Here is a 14,620-nt window from a genome sequence, read left to right as displayed (position 1 = left end):
GATGACACCAAGGTTCCTCACAGTAGAATCTGAAGCTAATGTTATGCCATCCAGGATGGCTATCTGACTCAGTAGTATCTCTCTTTCATCTTTATGCCCAATGATAAGAATTTCAGTTTTATCTGAATTTAGTTGAAGGACGTTTTGGGACATCCAGGACTTGATTGCTTTTAAACAACTTTAAATTCTGACTAGTTGATCTGTTTCATTTGGTTCCAAAGACATATATAGCTGAGTATCATCTGCATGACAATAAAAATATTAATAGAATGCTTCCTAATAATCTCACCTAGAGGAGACATGTATAGGCTGAACAGAATTGGAAAAAGGACAGAACTCTGTGGTACTCCATAGCTAATCCTTGTGGAGAATTTATCATTAACATGAACAAATTGGAATCTGTTCAACAAATAGAATTTAAACCATTCCAATGCTGTTCCTTTAATTCCGATTCTATTTTCTGTCTCACAATTTTTTCAACAATCTTAGAAATAAAGGGTAAGTTTGAAATAGGCCTATAGTTGGCTAGTTCTGCAGGGTCCAGAGTAGTTTTTCTAGTATAATGCCCTAAATGTTTGACCCATACAATCAACCAGAGACGTGGAATTGGCGTGTGCTTCACGACATGATCTGTTCAAAGATATAAAAAGCTGGTGGGAAAACCGAAAGAAACCTGAAGTAAATCCTTGCACCTAAAGTGGCATTTCTGCCCATCTAACCAATATCAGCGTAATGTTTACTCTCATTCTAACTCCTAAACAGACAAATACTTCTGTCATGAGTTGAACAACTAAACTGCCCGCCACATTCACCAGGTAGTCCCGACTTTGTCCGCCCGCTGCTCCACACAGCACAGATGAGAGCAGAGAGAGTAAAACCAACACCATGTAAAACTGTGGCCAAAAACAAAAAATGAGCCGAAGGATGCAAAGACGCTTCGTGGAGCTGTGGAGAACAGAGCGAGAAGATAAATAGAACTTTAGGAGTTCCACTTCACCCAAGCAAGTGCAGCTTTGGGTCCCTGACCCTCCTAATAACAAAAGGCAGCAGCAAAGCAGAAGATGAAAAACCATGACCAGTCTGTAACAGTTGGGTCTGTGTTGTCTTACTTTTAGTGAACGAGAGAGCTTGTTAATAAGCTATGATCCAGTTAAACACCAGGCTACTTGCTGTTCATTCACAAATATTACTGCCACAGTTCACTATGAAGCTTCTCAGGCAGCATGTTGCCACTAGATGTCTACATATAGATGAGCAAAACCATGACAGTAAACTCATCATTCATAGGAATGTTGTCACTTGTCCGTTGTGGCCTGGTGGAGACATGGTCAAAGTAAAACACCTTACTGGAGTAGAGCAGTGGGAGAGAGAGGCTGATCGCGGTACGGGTCCTCTAAGTGTGTTAGCTGTCCAGTATTGTGAGCATGAAATACACGGCCTTGACGAACGTCCCAAGCGGCCTTGACAATTTCGTTGTACTTGTTACAATGACAATAAAAATATTCTGATTCTGATTTTATTTTTTTCTGAATACAAACAATTAATAAAAGAATAAAAGGTGATGGTACTGTATGATAAAAAAACACTAACTTACAAACTGTATGTACAGGAGCAATCAAACAATAAACAAAGTGGCATTTTTTTTTATAATCACTTAAACAACTGAAGAGCTGCAGACAAAACCTCAGTGTACACAGGCTCCTCCATCCATTTCAGGCATAGCGTTGACCCACAAGTCTTGATTGGGCCCTGGGCCCAAACCAGATGCACAGGTCAGTTTACGCACGCACAAATCTAATCTGACCATAATATGACTCCATAGATCTCGTCTAACTATTCCCGACAGATGTTTGCAGACCCCGGTACCTTGCTTCAAACTACATCTCTCCACACTCATCCACTTAGGTCTGTGAGGGACGTCCTACTGATGGAGGGACCAAGGCTACTGAGAAGTAGGTTCACCAAACCGTCCTTCCTATGTGGGATGCTCTGCAGTTTTAATTGCATTAGTCATACACACTCATTACTCAGGTCGGGGTGTGTGGGCGGGGCTTGGGAGGTGCTGCGGCCCCTTTCTGGGGCCACATGGGCAGAGACCTACCCTCCCCATGATTAAGAACAAGCGAATGGTGTGGGTGTGAGAATGTATCTCACAGTGCATGGGTTCACGTATGATTGAGTAGTTGTTTGTGAGAGAGTTTGTGGTAGTGTGTGTGGGTGTGCGTCTGTGTGTGTCTGTGTGAGTATATATATGCTTGTCGTGCGGTTGATGTGTGGGAGGCTCATTTTCCGCCCGGGGTACGTAGATCCGCTCCCTGGGTGGTCTCTTTTCTGCCGACCCTCACCAATTGCCAGCCTCGTGTTCTGAGCCAGGGGAAATGGTCGGGCTGATAGGGTCGGCCCCACTGCACTAGTGTGGGGGTGGTGGACTGGGGTTGAGCTCCAGCCTAGGCGCAGGGGCATCTTCTAGCGGGTCCCCTACGGACCGTAGGTCCTCGGGCTCCACTCTCTCAGGTCGACCCTCCCACCGGGGGAAGTGTTTGCCTCTGGTTCTCATGAGGCGGATAGCGTTGACCCACAGTGGTCCACTCTGACCTCGGGTGCTGTCTCTGTGCCTGCTGCAGCTCAGCCTGAAAGGTTCTGTGTGGGCGGCTTGGGTTGCAACATCTGCCCTCCTGGAACTGAAGGTGCGTGGGCTCCCTGGCTACTGGGTTTCTTCCCTCCAGTCGTTTGGCTGGGTGTAGTGGCCAAGCTCCTCCCATCACCCTGGTTTTCACAAGTGCCATTGTTCATGCACCAACGTTTGCATATGTGTATGTGTATGTATATGATATATGTATATGTTTGTATGAGTGTATACACATACCTTAACACTATTAATAGTATATATATATTAAATTAACAGGTAAACCACAGTACAGCAGTTGTTTAGTTATGAATCTGTCAGTCTAAGGTACATCCCTATTTATTTATTCCGTGCCTCTTGTTTGCTTAACCGATTAGTTTCGCTTCAGCAGCTGGTTGCTGCTGAAGACAACCATAAACCATCTGAAAATTGCAACACACAATAAACAGAGCCTGGTGTTGACTGAACCTTTGAACTTGACCATGTCTGGTTTAAATCTGCACCAAACACACGCAGCTTCATCACAGCCTTTCTGCGTGAACGCACCAGTCGAGCCGTGATGAAGTTCGCTCGCGCCGGATTCGTTTTGCTCATCTTTCTGTCCGTCGGACGCTCCGCTCCTGTGACCGTCTGCGAGAGCCTGACCCAAACTCTTCAGATCAGGAGAGACGACGTAAGACGAGGCCCCGTTATCGTCTAATTACTATGCAGCAATGATGATGTGTTCAATGAACGTGGCCTCATTTGGTGTATGCAATGACATTTACTGCTTTCAGCTGCTGGGGAAATGGTTTCTAATAGCAGAAAGCACCAACATCATGGGATATCAGCTGCTGACGAACGAGCTTGTGGACAACTCCTGGGCAAATTTTGTCGCAGAAAGCGAGGATGACGGTCTGAAGGCTCACATCCACTTGAAAATGTAACTCAGCATTTACATTAAAAATTTACAACGTTTTATTTTCAAACTACAGTGGTTTAAATTATTATGGCTTGTGTGTTAACTCGTGACAGGTTGGGCAGCTGCTTCTCTGCGTCTCTTTTTTACTCCTTGGTAAACAACTCCATCACTATGGGTGAGAATGATCCGTAGAATGATCTATACTGACTGTGTTCTATTTGAGCCCAGCGCTGCAGCACCTTGTGTGTGTGTTGACGCTTCCTTTCTCTCCTCAGAGAGACCCTATCATTCTACCGGTGTGATGCTCAACACCGGCTGCCCCGACTGCCTTGTGTTTTCTTTTAAATTCACCTTTGGGAGAAACTCTCACGCTGGTGTCCAGCTCCTGAGTAAGAGCAAAGACACACAGACTGATACAGGACGAACCCAGTACAAAGCTTCGTACCTGTGACAGGCTGCGGTTCTTGTTCTGTGTCTCAGGCCGGAGGAGCGAAGTGACCGCGGATCAGCTTCAAGAGTTTAAACAGCAGGTGGAGTGTCTGAGCCTGCCATCGCCTGCTGTCCTGGACGCCAAGAAAGGTACAGTATATATGATATATTATAACTCTGGATTCACCGAAACTACACTTTAAATCTTCATTGTGTTTTCTGCTAATAAATGGAATGTGTTTCAACTCAACTCACAGGCTTTTGCCCTGACAAGTCTGAGGCCCATGAGACCAAGATCACTGACTTAACTGATGCCATGAACAACATGGGATCTAATGCCACGGAGACGCTCAGCAGCTACTTTAACAGTCAAAGCGGATTGATGTCACTCATCGACCTGATCAGGAGCCGCGTCGCTGCATTACAAGAACAGTGACGTGGTCAAACCTGGAACGGCACGCTTAAAGAATGAAGATGGAAAGCCGCTGAAATCACATTTCTGCCATTGAAATTAAGATGACAATTAAGAAGACAATAAAATGAACGATTCTGTGTAGCATTGTTGATATTCTGTGCTCAGTTCTTAGGCAATAATATCTTTTGAATTTACTGGCATTCAGTCATTTCTGTCTCCCCGTACCCATTCCTTCAGGGTACATTCAAATTTCAAAATCCAGCAAAACCACAGATTGTTATTGTGATTGTAATAATTCTGCACAGGAGAAAGAATGTGACTGGTGCTAAGCTGCTAGAATTTAAGAAACAGGCAAATTGTGTGAAAAGTAAAAAGTAAACCCTGTTGAAGAAATATGAAATGAATGTTTTTAGATTATTTAGAAACTTTAAATATTAAATATACAACATAGAGCTGAGCTCATCATTGAAGTAAAAACGAGGGTTGGGGGAGGATGCTCATAGCCGTGTTTATTGGGTTCTTTCTGTACATACACCTGCTCACCAGTCATTTTGCTCATTTATCTTTCTCTCACTCATACACGGAAACACACATCAGGGATTATTATAAAAAGATTTGTTTTCTACGCAGGGTTCAGTCACAGTCCGAGATCTATGAAGAACTTTTGTACCTGTATGAGCTGCGCACATACACAAACCTTCGCACAAGGCCTTATGCCCTGATTTAGGTAGTAGTGATTAAAAGAATGATCAGTATAAAAAGGTGACTGATGAACCAAGAGGTAACCAAAAAGAATCTGTGCCCTAACATAAGAATCAACAAAATGTCAAGCTTCGTAGGTCTGTGGTTCATGTGTCTCCTTTCCCATCTGAACCATAGAGTCAGTCTGTGTAGGGGCACATTTCTGTAGATTATATAATTCAGTAATTATTCAAATGGTGTGTGAATTGTGTGTTTCGCCTGACCCCCTTTGTGTAACTTTGGAACATAACTGACCGTGCTACATATCGTTTTTCTAGTATAATGCCCTGAGTGTGACCCATACAATCAACCCGAGATGTGGAATCAGCGTGTGCTTCGCGACGTGATCTGTTCAAAGATGTAAATAAGCTGATGGGAAAACCGAAAGAAACCTGAAGTAAATCCTTGCACCTGAACCTGCAATCTGAAGTGGCATTTCTGTCCATCTAATCAATATCAGCCTAATATTTATTCTCATGCTAGGTCTTCAACTCATAACAGAAGTATTTGGCTGTTTAGCTAAACTGCCTCCCACATTCACCAGGCAGTCACAGACTTTGTCCGCCTGCTGCTGCACACAACACAGATGAGAGCAAAGAAAGGAAAGCAACACTATGTGAAACTGTGACCAAAAAACAAAACATGAGCAGAAGGGTACAAAGATGCTTCGTGGAGCTGTGGAGAACAGAGCGGGAAGATAAATAGAATTTCAGGGGTTCTAGTTCACCCAACCATTCAAAAAGAAGAATAGGTGCAGCTTTAGGTCAAGGACCCTTATCTGTTTTATTTCAGTTTAAGATACAGAACCCTGGGATTTCCTGAAACCTAAAAAAAACCCTCTCAGTCACCCCAGATCTCTAAAGCAGGGTAACAGTCTCATAGGAGCCACATGATTAGACATAGCATTAATCCAAGGTCAACAGATAAAGGAGAGGCCATGTGAAGGTGTTAAGGACAAAGCGATTATGTGCTTTTAGTTTGGACACATGACTACACAGACACAAAGGAAACAAGTGTGGCATAAAAAAACAAAGAAAAATTAGTAAATTTTTTGCACACTTACAATTTACAGAAAGAAAAGTAACAAAGATCAATTATGGCAACGGAAAAATCCTCAAGGAACCCTGCTTTACAGAGAGTATGTCTTCATGTCTGATTTGTCATTTCTTTTTTTTTGCTTCTTTCTCAGACACTCTCATGCGCGCACACACGTGTGTGTGTGTGTATATGTGTGTATAACCTTGGTGAATAGGTCTGCAAGCATCAACTGCCTCTCATTTACCCAAAATGATGAAGAAGTTGGAAATACTACAAAAAAAAAGGAAAAAGGTCAATTCTCTTTGCCACCAGGGGCTGCGCTGCCAGTCGATCAGCCGAACACACAGAATAGTGAAAACAAACTCCTCCAAGTAAACTGTGTAGCACAAAGACCCATACACTATGAAAAGTATAGTCACTGCACAACAACACGTGATTGTCATTGGGTTAGGGAGATGCACAGCAAAGCGTTTAAAGATATGAAGGGAGGCAAGCGGATATAGATGACTAGTGACTAGTTCAGCTGTTTGTCCACAAGTCCCTCAGCAAAGTTAATCTGGGTGAACATTTTTTGGACTTTCACAGAAACAAACAAACTGTTACAAAAGCACTGGGGTGTGTAGTTTTCTTTTTTGCAGGTGAAGTTGATGGTGTGACAGCAGTTAACATTATGAACGTGTTCCTTTTGTCATGACTGTGCCATGTGCTTCATTTAGGTAACACACAAGTGACAAACTTCCAGTTGTAGCTCACAGATCCAGAGTCCGGTCTGCAAAGTTAAGAATGCTGCCCATGGCTGGTTCTCCTCTGACATCCCACAGGCTGGTGTCGGTTCGCTTGGCCCGACCGTGCGCCAGCGTGCCTGACAGTTCATAGTTCAATAGTGATTTCAGGCCAAAACAAAAAGTGTGGGCTGGAGTTGTAAACGAGGGAGTAGATTGGTTAAGTGTGGGGGAATAAGTCTGAGAATAGGAGGATGCCATCCTGTAAACAAAAATACTGCAGTATTCTGGTGAAGGTAGTTAGAAGTCTGACAGCCATCGAGGTTCTGTGACAGAGTTGGGCAACAGCAGAGACCAGCTGCAGTCTAGCTAGTCCGGTCTGAATATGGGGATCTTAGGTAGGAACTCTATCAGGATTACCTACAGCCGACAAGAGAAAAAAGCTGTTAGTGTTAATCAGGATTGGACGCTATGTTTACAGTGAGACAATATCATAATGAAGGATTTATTGACTCTATGCTGACTTGTCAGCAGAGATAGAGGGAAACATTTAAGAGTTCAAATCATACAGTAGCTGAAATAGTACAACTTCAGGCTTTAATTGGGAATTTTATAAATTTTAGAAATTTTATAAACCCTGAAGTAATCTGATCAAACTATTAATGTACACACTATGGAGTGCTCGTTGTCTAAATAAGCATGCATTTAGGACATATGGGTTTTGTACAGTTACCAACAGGAACACAAACAGAACCTAAACAGGAATACTTACATATTCCATCATGTTGTTGGTCTCACACTTCCTTTTGCTTAGTCTCCAGTGCAAACACAACTGCCAAAAAGCATAATAGCGATTATAGATTTGATCAAAGTTCTTAACGACATTATGCCAAAGCACAGACCGTGTCTTCTTGCTCACCTTGTGGTAAAGTCTGCTGTTTTCCCACTCCAAGAGTTTCTCTAAAGATCTTATTGTCTGCAAAGCAAAAAAGCTTTTTTTTTAAAAATCAGAAAATACGACTGCCTATGTGTGTAGCTGGTTTGCAAAGAACAAAAAGAACTGTTAAACATTAGGTTGTATATGAGCCTGGAACAATGATGAATTCTCACCCTCTTGCTGAGGCAGATGACAGGCCACAAACTAAAACCCAATGTGCAGCAGCAGCACAGGCAGCCGCACAGAAGCCACCGAACGTTTACCGGCAGCGTTTTCCTCAGACAACTGTTCACACGGTTTATGCTGGCTTTGAATTCCTCTGGTGCCACCTAAAGGAAGCACATATCCCAAAATTAGTTAAAAATGTAGACTACAATGTTCCTAATATATTTAATAATTCAAGACACTCACTTTTCCTGTAAGTGCCGAAGGAAATTCGGACTCAAATTTGTTGCTAAGCCCAAACCTGTTGGGAAGAACAAAACAAAAGCACTTCACTAAATACATTTCCAGGTAGCATCAAATGTGCTAACTTACATTTAAGGTACAGAAGCAGAAACCACCCCACACATGTTTATAAAGGAAACAATATGGTGAAATCTAATCATAAAAGATCTAAGTCAACTAGAAGGTCTGTGTCCTAAAGAAATGGGCAATCTTAATTACAACAGTTATTAATGTAACTTAAGCTAAACAAGACAACAAATCAAAGTAAGTACGTTGCGTTTTTTGTCTTCTCTTTTTATTCGTTGAACTGATGTTGACTTTGAATAGCAAATCTGTCCAGAGCATCTGTTAAATGTTGCTATATTTAAAAAGGTACTAATAAATATAATCGACAGTTTTACTTTTTAGCTAACGAGTCTGATCAGGAGTCCAGATAGTTTGGCTAATGAGCAACTCTCTTAATGCGACCGTCAAACCCCTTTTATAACTGTTTGGTAAATATAAAAAAAGTAAACTTTTATGAGAGTTTATATATAAGCCAAAAACAAAGGATAGATTGCCAAGCCACCCCTAGCCTGGCAGCAGTTAGCTCACTGCTAACTTTAGTTAGCTAGTTACGACAGAGCTAACTTAGCTAGAAGCCAGTCGTCAGCAGAATAACCTCCTCAGTGGCTAACAAGCTAATCATTTCACGGTAGAACCCGTCTCTCGGTGAACACGAGCCGCGTCGGTTCCTTACACAGTGACGTGGCCGGACCCTCGCACCACCACCGGGTCCGGAGCATACTTGAGGAGCTGCTCTTCTGCGGCCCTGTCCTCGTCCTCTTCTTCTTCCTCCTCCTCTTCGTAGATCTCATCAAAGTCCTCCATCATCGCACGGCTCGGTATCGCGCTTCCCGGAACAGACACCGGGAGAGACACGACGCCGACGATCGACTAAGCCACGCCAAGAAAAAACAGCACACAGAAAAACAAAGGGAATCGTGAAGAAAGCGACAGAAAAAAATGATCGAGCAGATACTGTTCACATCGTTTAGCAAGCTCTGAAACAAAACATCAACATCCGCCGCAGTAGCCATACGACACCGGAAGAGAGGCAGGCGTGATGACGTCAGATCTTATTTGAAGCGAGAGTAACGTAATTATTTTTCACCATGCGATATGTTAATTATAGTATTAATTGTGCGGCGTTTCTTTAGAGTAAATGTATTTACAATCATAGATATAAACCGCTAATTATATTATTATGTTATATCACAGTCATCAATATGTTTACTGTTATTTAATTTACCATTGCTAGTTAGTTGTTAGTAGATAGCTAAGCTGTGTACATACTTCCCAGCTTTTAATTAATGTTTTCAATGAGCTAAACAGTTTATTTGTATTAAGAATTTGTACCCGAACGTTAGTGTTTTATTTTGAAAATCTTGAGGGGAAGTTCCTTGTAATGACCATGCTTGCTGAGATTTCGCGTTTATTTTGAACAACAGTTTGACGATCTTAAAATACTTCATCTGTGCCGTTTTAGAGTTTTTGTCCCAATATATTAAAAAGTAGCTCAGCATCTCAATGAGTTGAATTAGACGATTTATCGGTTTGATGCGAGGGTACTTCCTGGTCAGTGTCTGGGTGTTTTTTGCGTTGGATTATTGAAGCTATTTGGCGAAATGACGCGACCCGATTACTTTAAAGTGCTCTTGCAGGTTTACAGAGAGGTCGCCCCTGTCGTCACCTGCGGCATTCTCACAGTGCTCTTTTGCTCGTGCGTGTTGTTTGGCATCCAAACGTACTTCAGTTTAACCCCGGGCGTCTTCAGCGTCGGTGCCACCGTGTTCCAGCGTGGACACCTCCACAGGCTCCTTCTGTTCCCCTTCTACCACCGAACCTTTGCGCAGCTGCTCCTGAACGCCACGGCGCTGGTGTTTCTCAGTGGCAGTTTGGAAAAGGGCGTCGGCACGGTCCGTTTTTTGCTCTTGGTCCTCCTGATGTCGATCACCACTGGCCTGTGGTACAGCTTCCTGGACCTGCTGCAGGGTGACGGCAGTCCCAGACACGTCGAGGGTTTGGTTCCCGTGGCCCTGGCGAGTGTGGCGTTAACTACCATGCACACGAAGATGACTAAAGCGTTCCTGTGTGGACTCAGCTTCCCCACCATGGCTCTGCCCTGGGTGTTCCTCATAATCACCACTGCCATCACTCCTCACAGCGTGCTCCCCTGTAACATCATCAGCATCCTCATTGGATGGATGTATGGGAAGGGATGGTTCGGCCGTGTGGACATCTCTGAAGCCAGGGCTGGAGTTTTAGAGAAGACGATGCCCTTTAGGATTTTAAGGAGGATCAGTGGTTCTAGGTTTGTCCCTGCTTCCACGGAGGAGAGGAGGACGACGCTACTTCCACAAATCAATCCGACACCTGGGTCCTACCCAGTCCAGGCGTATGCTCCGTTGTCCAGCATTAACACTGCACCCACTGCAGCAATGGTGTATGAAGGCTGGCCAAATTCAACCAGTGCTCTGTCTGGTCCCACACCACCTCTCTACCCTCACGGACATGGGCCAGGACATAGTTTTGGGCAGAGCCATGACCATATCTGTAACCACAGCCACCATACTCACAGTCATGGTGCACTTTAAGCCCTTGCTTTACAAAACAGATTTTTATTACTTTAGTTCTGCATGTTTTTCCACCACATCTGCAGTAGCATGTTTTCTCATTGACTTGTGTGAAACATATTGTCAAATACACTGGTAACGAATTTTGGGCTTGTGTATAACCAAGTGCTTTTACTCTGAATGTTTACATGTTACAAGTGACTTTTGTATATTTCAATTGTATACCCTATATTTTATATATAATTTGTATACTTGCACACACAATGATCATAACTCTATAAAATTCAATGACCTCTGAGGCCAAGTCACTCTTAAACCAAACGCCATCTTAGCGGCAGTGTCAGTGATGTAAAGATGAAGCTCAATAAGGACTCATTCCTCCCACGTGTCTCCATAGATGTTCTTCTTAGCTGTAACATAAAGAGACAGCTTCAATTTAAAAAAATCTCGGCTCTGTGGACATTTATTTAAATGACTGTTCCTAGTCTACCATTTGTTTTAATCCTCTCTCTTACCCTTTATATTGGGTCTTTCTGGCTCCTTCTGAGGTGGTGTTTTGACCAGTGGCTCAGCCTTTTGAATCAGCGCCACCTCGTAGATTTCTCTGTTTTTAAGCCTTAGATCCTCATAGAGGATGGACTTCTTCCTGGGCTGCTCCTCCTCTTCAATGAATGACTGAACTAAAGGTAAAAATGGAAAATATGTTCCTGTTATTCTGGGCCATTCTTACCTTAATATTACTGCACATCACAACAGAATGAATAACAGAATCAGTCCGGTATAGTATAACCTCTAGCAACTTTATCAGTTTACACCATTTGTTGGTTGAACTGTTATTCCTACATTTGTATACAAGGGCTTATACTTTATCAATACCTGGAGCACTGAAGTCATCTGGTCTGTCCATTTGCATGGGTGGGTCTGGATTGTAGCCAAAGCCATAATCTCTCGTCTGGGTGGAGGTCTGACTTGGGGATTCTGCTGACTGAAACGTGGTATTCAATGATTGTGTGTCTGAGTCACCCAGCTCTGATTGAGGCCCCTTGGAACTAGAGAAACATTAGAAAAAAAGTTATCTTGAAGAAAAAGGAAGTAGTATGTCAAATGAAACACATTCTGCTTTACTCACTACTGCTGAGACAATCTTTCCCTTTGTCTGAAGACCTCTGCTAGAGGAGAGTTCTCCAACCTTTTGATCTTCTCCTGACATGTCTTCATATATGACATTTTCCCAGCAATGAAGCCAAATAAGCCAGCAACTGGCGTGACAAACACATCATTAATTCAAACAGCTACACAGGCAAAGCACTTCAAGTAAAAAAAAAAAAAAACATCTTGCAGTTTTTTGCATCAGTGTGCAATAAACGTTTGTGAAGTTTTAATGTTCTTTTGATTTATCTTTGTTCAGGAGTTTGATTACCCTGTGTGATGTCATTAGAGAATATAGTATTCAGCGTGTTGAATCAACATTTCGACACCTGTTAATCAAAGGCTTTAAGTGTGTTTTTATTATTTAGGAAACTTACAGGCCACTTTAGGTAGAGATCCAAATCTTGAAGATGCGGACAAAATCCCTACAAATGTAAACGACAGTTATTTGCCTGGTATTTTACTGTTTTTTTACATTCCTCTATATTGTGCACAGTATTACCTCTGGTAAACAGGGCTTGAGTGACGGCCATGCTGGCCACAGAGAAGGGCACCGCTGAGAAGCATGTGGAGGACAAAGGTTTAGGCACAACACAACCAGACAAACATGTTTACATGAACGAACAACACAGATCGGACCGGTAAAAGGAAAGGACACGAACTTACACCGATACCAGAAGCTCTCCTTGTCGCACTCTCTGAACACCCTCCTCTCGTCTTCTGTGGGGATGTAGTCCGGCCCCACTGCCTCCTGCAAATCAACACACATTCGGCTCTGAATGTTAGTTCAGACCCTAGACTTACAATCCGGTAACGGGATTAAAGCAGCAGACAACACGCATCATCTGCTGGCCATGCGAGTAGCTTTACCTGGAGTTCATCTAAAGGTAGAGCTAACTAGCTAGCTAAGGTGTTAGCATCTCGTTAGATAACGTATGTTTACCGGCACGTTTGGCCTCGTTCCTCTGCGCTGCCGCTCCTCAGGAAAACTTGCAGAGGTGGACGACATGTTGACAAGGCCGGGGTTTATGCACGTCTTCAAACCATGTGAAACAACCAACAGTAAGACACTTGGTGGAGTGGGTCCCTTAACGTGTGGAACAATGTCATTGCGCGAGTTTAACTGACATGACCCGGAAATAAAAAAGTGTCACTCTTGTTTATTTGACGAAGTGTGAAAGTGTTGGTTTAATTGTCAAGGCTTGACGGGTATGACAAAAAATTGCGACGACGATACTGACTAATAATTAGAATTTACTAAAGGCAACGGAATCTTTAAATAAATCTTTTATTTTGAAAGATCCGGGGTCAACGTTGACGTGACAATTCCGCCATCTAGCGGCCAGACCCATTACAAGTTTCTTTCAGACGCTCTTCCCTGTGATCTCATTGACCGTTTCCACCTCTTCGCTGTCCCGTTTCCTTCATTTGGTGTCAGAGAAATCGGTTTTAAGAAAGACTCCTCTCAGACGAAATATAGAAAATAAAGATGAAAGCTAAAGATGTTGTAACAGACTTTAACTATAGAGTGATACAAGTAACTAACTATAGGACAAAACAAGGTTGATAAAAAATTTAAAGAACAATTATTAACGTTAAGAATTAGTCTGATAAAGGTAAAATAATTAAAACAAACACCACATCCTGTAGTGTATCACATACAAACAAATCAACATGCCCTAAAAACATAAAGTATACAAACAGTAAATAAAACCATCTGACGGTAAACATGTTACAGCAATGTACATGTTTGAGAAGAATTTTTTTCTTTATTGTCAAGGGTGAGTGGTTTCTGTGGGCATCAGATTGTTGTAAATGAATATGAATATGAATATGAATATGAAATGATGCTATAACTTTACTGTTACTACAGATTTTTTAAATGGTTTTTGCACAAATGATAAAGTAAAAGGTCAAGCTCCACACACAAATGCTGTATTTGCACACTTGAGCGATCTAACGCTCACTTCTACACTGTGTATGATTGTTCCTGTCAACAACTACTGTGTTCAGAGTAGTTAATTAAAGTTGTAATAGCCGAGTATGATGTGTAGGTGTTGCTATTGCACTTGCGCCACGTTTAATTAGATTTTTATCATTTGTTGTTTGTGCATAAAAGTCTCTTTACTGAAAATCTGGTAAACCTGGTCAGTCACATCATCCGTGCCAAATTTTTCCAGAGCAGCTCCAGGAAGTCAACACAGACTGAATCACAATCAATAGTCTTTATTTATTGATAAATCTAAAAATAGAGCGTATTTCTCCTTTGTTGGCCCAGTTATTATTTATTCAGATTTACAGGCAGCGTGACATGACATGAGAGGGGAGACTAAAAATTGTTAGTTCATTTTAGTTCACTGTGGTCACACAAGTAGAAGAGAAACAAATAAACATATAAAATCATGAAAACTAGTTTGTGCATTCGGATTTTGTTGTCTGTATTTTTTTCTCCCATTATTTCATGATCCCCAGATTCATCTTTTAACCTTTGTAGGAATACAATTTTTGGAAACATCACTGGTTCACAGCAAAAATGATCAACCCAAACTCGATGTGACACTAAGTTTCTTAAATTGTTTTGGAAAAATATGAATTAGGAA

The 14,620-nt window shown here is 42.2% G+C and overlaps 4 protein-coding genes across 4 annotated transcripts; 2 read left to right on the top strand and 2 right to left on the bottom strand.

Moving 5' to 3' along the window:
• The first annotated feature begins 3,133 nt into the window (after positions 1-3,133).
• On the top strand, positions 3,134-4,823 carry LOC114853226 (uncharacterized). The gene is made up of 6 exons (XM_029146352.3): positions 3,134-3,299; positions 3,403-3,548; positions 3,641-3,702; positions 3,803-3,916; positions 4,008-4,106; positions 4,214-4,823. Exons 1-6 carry the CDS (start codon positions 3,186-3,188, stop codon positions 4,390-4,392), a joined length of 714 nt encoding a protein of 237 aa, XP_029002185.1. The 5' UTR covers positions 3,134-3,185; the 3' UTR covers positions 4,393-4,823.
• A 31-nt stretch (positions 4,824-4,854) lies between these two features.
• On the bottom strand, positions 4,855-9,303 carry chic2 (cysteine-rich hydrophobic domain 2). Its single transcript, XM_029146403.3, has 6 exons — positions 8,996-9,303; positions 8,221-8,275; positions 7,983-8,138; positions 7,792-7,848; positions 7,645-7,704; positions 4,855-7,292 (listed from the first exon to the last, which is right to left on the bottom strand). The coding sequence occupies exons 1-6, from the start codon at positions 9,127-9,129 to the stop codon at positions 7,242-7,244; spliced, it is 513 nt and encodes a 170-aa protein (XP_029002236.1). The 5' UTR covers positions 9,130-9,303; the 3' UTR covers positions 4,855-7,241.
• Positions 9,304-9,492: 189 nt separating this feature from the next.
• rhbdd2 (rhomboid domain containing 2) lies at positions 9,493-11,119 on the top strand. Its single transcript, XM_029146323.3, has one exon. The coding sequence runs from the start codon at positions 9,924-9,926 to the stop codon at positions 10,890-10,892; it is 969 nt and encodes a 322-aa protein (XP_029002156.1). The 5' UTR covers positions 9,493-9,923; the 3' UTR covers positions 10,893-11,119.
• Positions 11,120-11,126: 7 nt separating this feature from the next.
• Positions 11,127-13,164, bottom strand: LOC114853219 (OCIA domain-containing protein 1). Its single transcript, XM_029146336.2, has 8 exons — positions 12,964-13,164; positions 12,687-12,771; positions 12,523-12,576; positions 12,398-12,445; positions 12,001-12,130; positions 11,748-11,920; positions 11,387-11,551; positions 11,127-11,281 (listed from the first exon to the last, which is right to left on the bottom strand). Exons 1-8 carry the CDS (start codon positions 13,027-13,029, stop codon positions 11,244-11,246), a joined length of 759 nt encoding a protein of 252 aa, XP_029002169.1. The 5' UTR covers positions 13,030-13,164; the 3' UTR covers positions 11,127-11,243.
• Positions 13,165-14,620: the final 1,456 nt, after the last annotated feature.

This window comes from Betta splendens, chromosome 1 (genome assembly GCF_900634795.4).
Source record: "Betta splendens chromosome 1, fBetSpl5.4, whole genome shotgun sequence".
Classification (NCBI taxonomy): Eukaryota; Metazoa; Chordata; class Actinopteri; order Anabantiformes; family Osphronemidae; genus Betta; species Betta splendens.
Note: the sequence above shows the minus strand (reverse complement) of the source record. Positions and strands in the feature narration are given on the sequence as shown.

Excerpts from the sequence above, each read along its gene's own strand:
- LOC114853226 (XM_029146352.3), top strand. The coding sequence starts at position 3,186 with ATGAAGTTCGCTCGCGCCGGATTCGTTTTGCTCATCTTTCTGTCCGTC. Across the intron at positions 3,549-3,640 it reads GCTCACATCCACTTGAAAAT|GTTGGGCAGCTGCTTCTCTG; the intron begins GTAACTCAGCAT and ends AACTCGTGACAG. Across the intron at positions 4,107-4,213 it reads TGTCCTGGACGCCAAGAAAG|GCTTTTGCCCTGACAAGTCT; the intron begins GTACAGTATATA and ends CTCAACTCACAG.
- chic2 (XM_029146403.3), bottom strand. The coding sequence starts at position 9,129 with ATGATGGAGGACTTTGATGAGATCTACGAAGAGGAGGAGGAAGAAGAA. Across the intron at positions 7,849-7,982 it reads TCATCTGCCTCAGCAAGAGG|ACAATAAGATCTTTAGAGAA; the intron begins GTGAGAATTCAT and ends TTTGCTTTGCAG. Across the intron at positions 7,293-7,644 it reads CCAACAACATGATGGAATAT|GTAATCCTGATAGAGTTCCT; the intron begins GTAAGTATTCCT and ends TGTCGGCTGTAG.
- rhbdd2 (XM_029146323.3), top strand. The coding sequence starts at position 9,924 with ATGACGCGACCCGATTACTTTAAAGTGCTCTTGCAGGTTTACAGAGAG.
- LOC114853219 (XM_029146336.2), bottom strand. The coding sequence starts at position 13,029 with ATGTCGTCCACCTCTGCAAGTTTTCCTGAGGAGCGGCAGCGCAGAGGA. Across the intron at positions 12,131-12,397 it reads ATCTCTACCTAAAGTGGCCT|TTGCTGGCTTATTTGGCTTC; the intron begins GTAAGTTTCCTA and ends TTGTCACGCCAG. Across the intron at positions 11,282-11,386 it reads AGAAAGACCCAATATAAAGG|CTAAGAAGAACATCTATGGA; the intron begins GTAAGAGAGAGG and ends TTTATGTTACAG.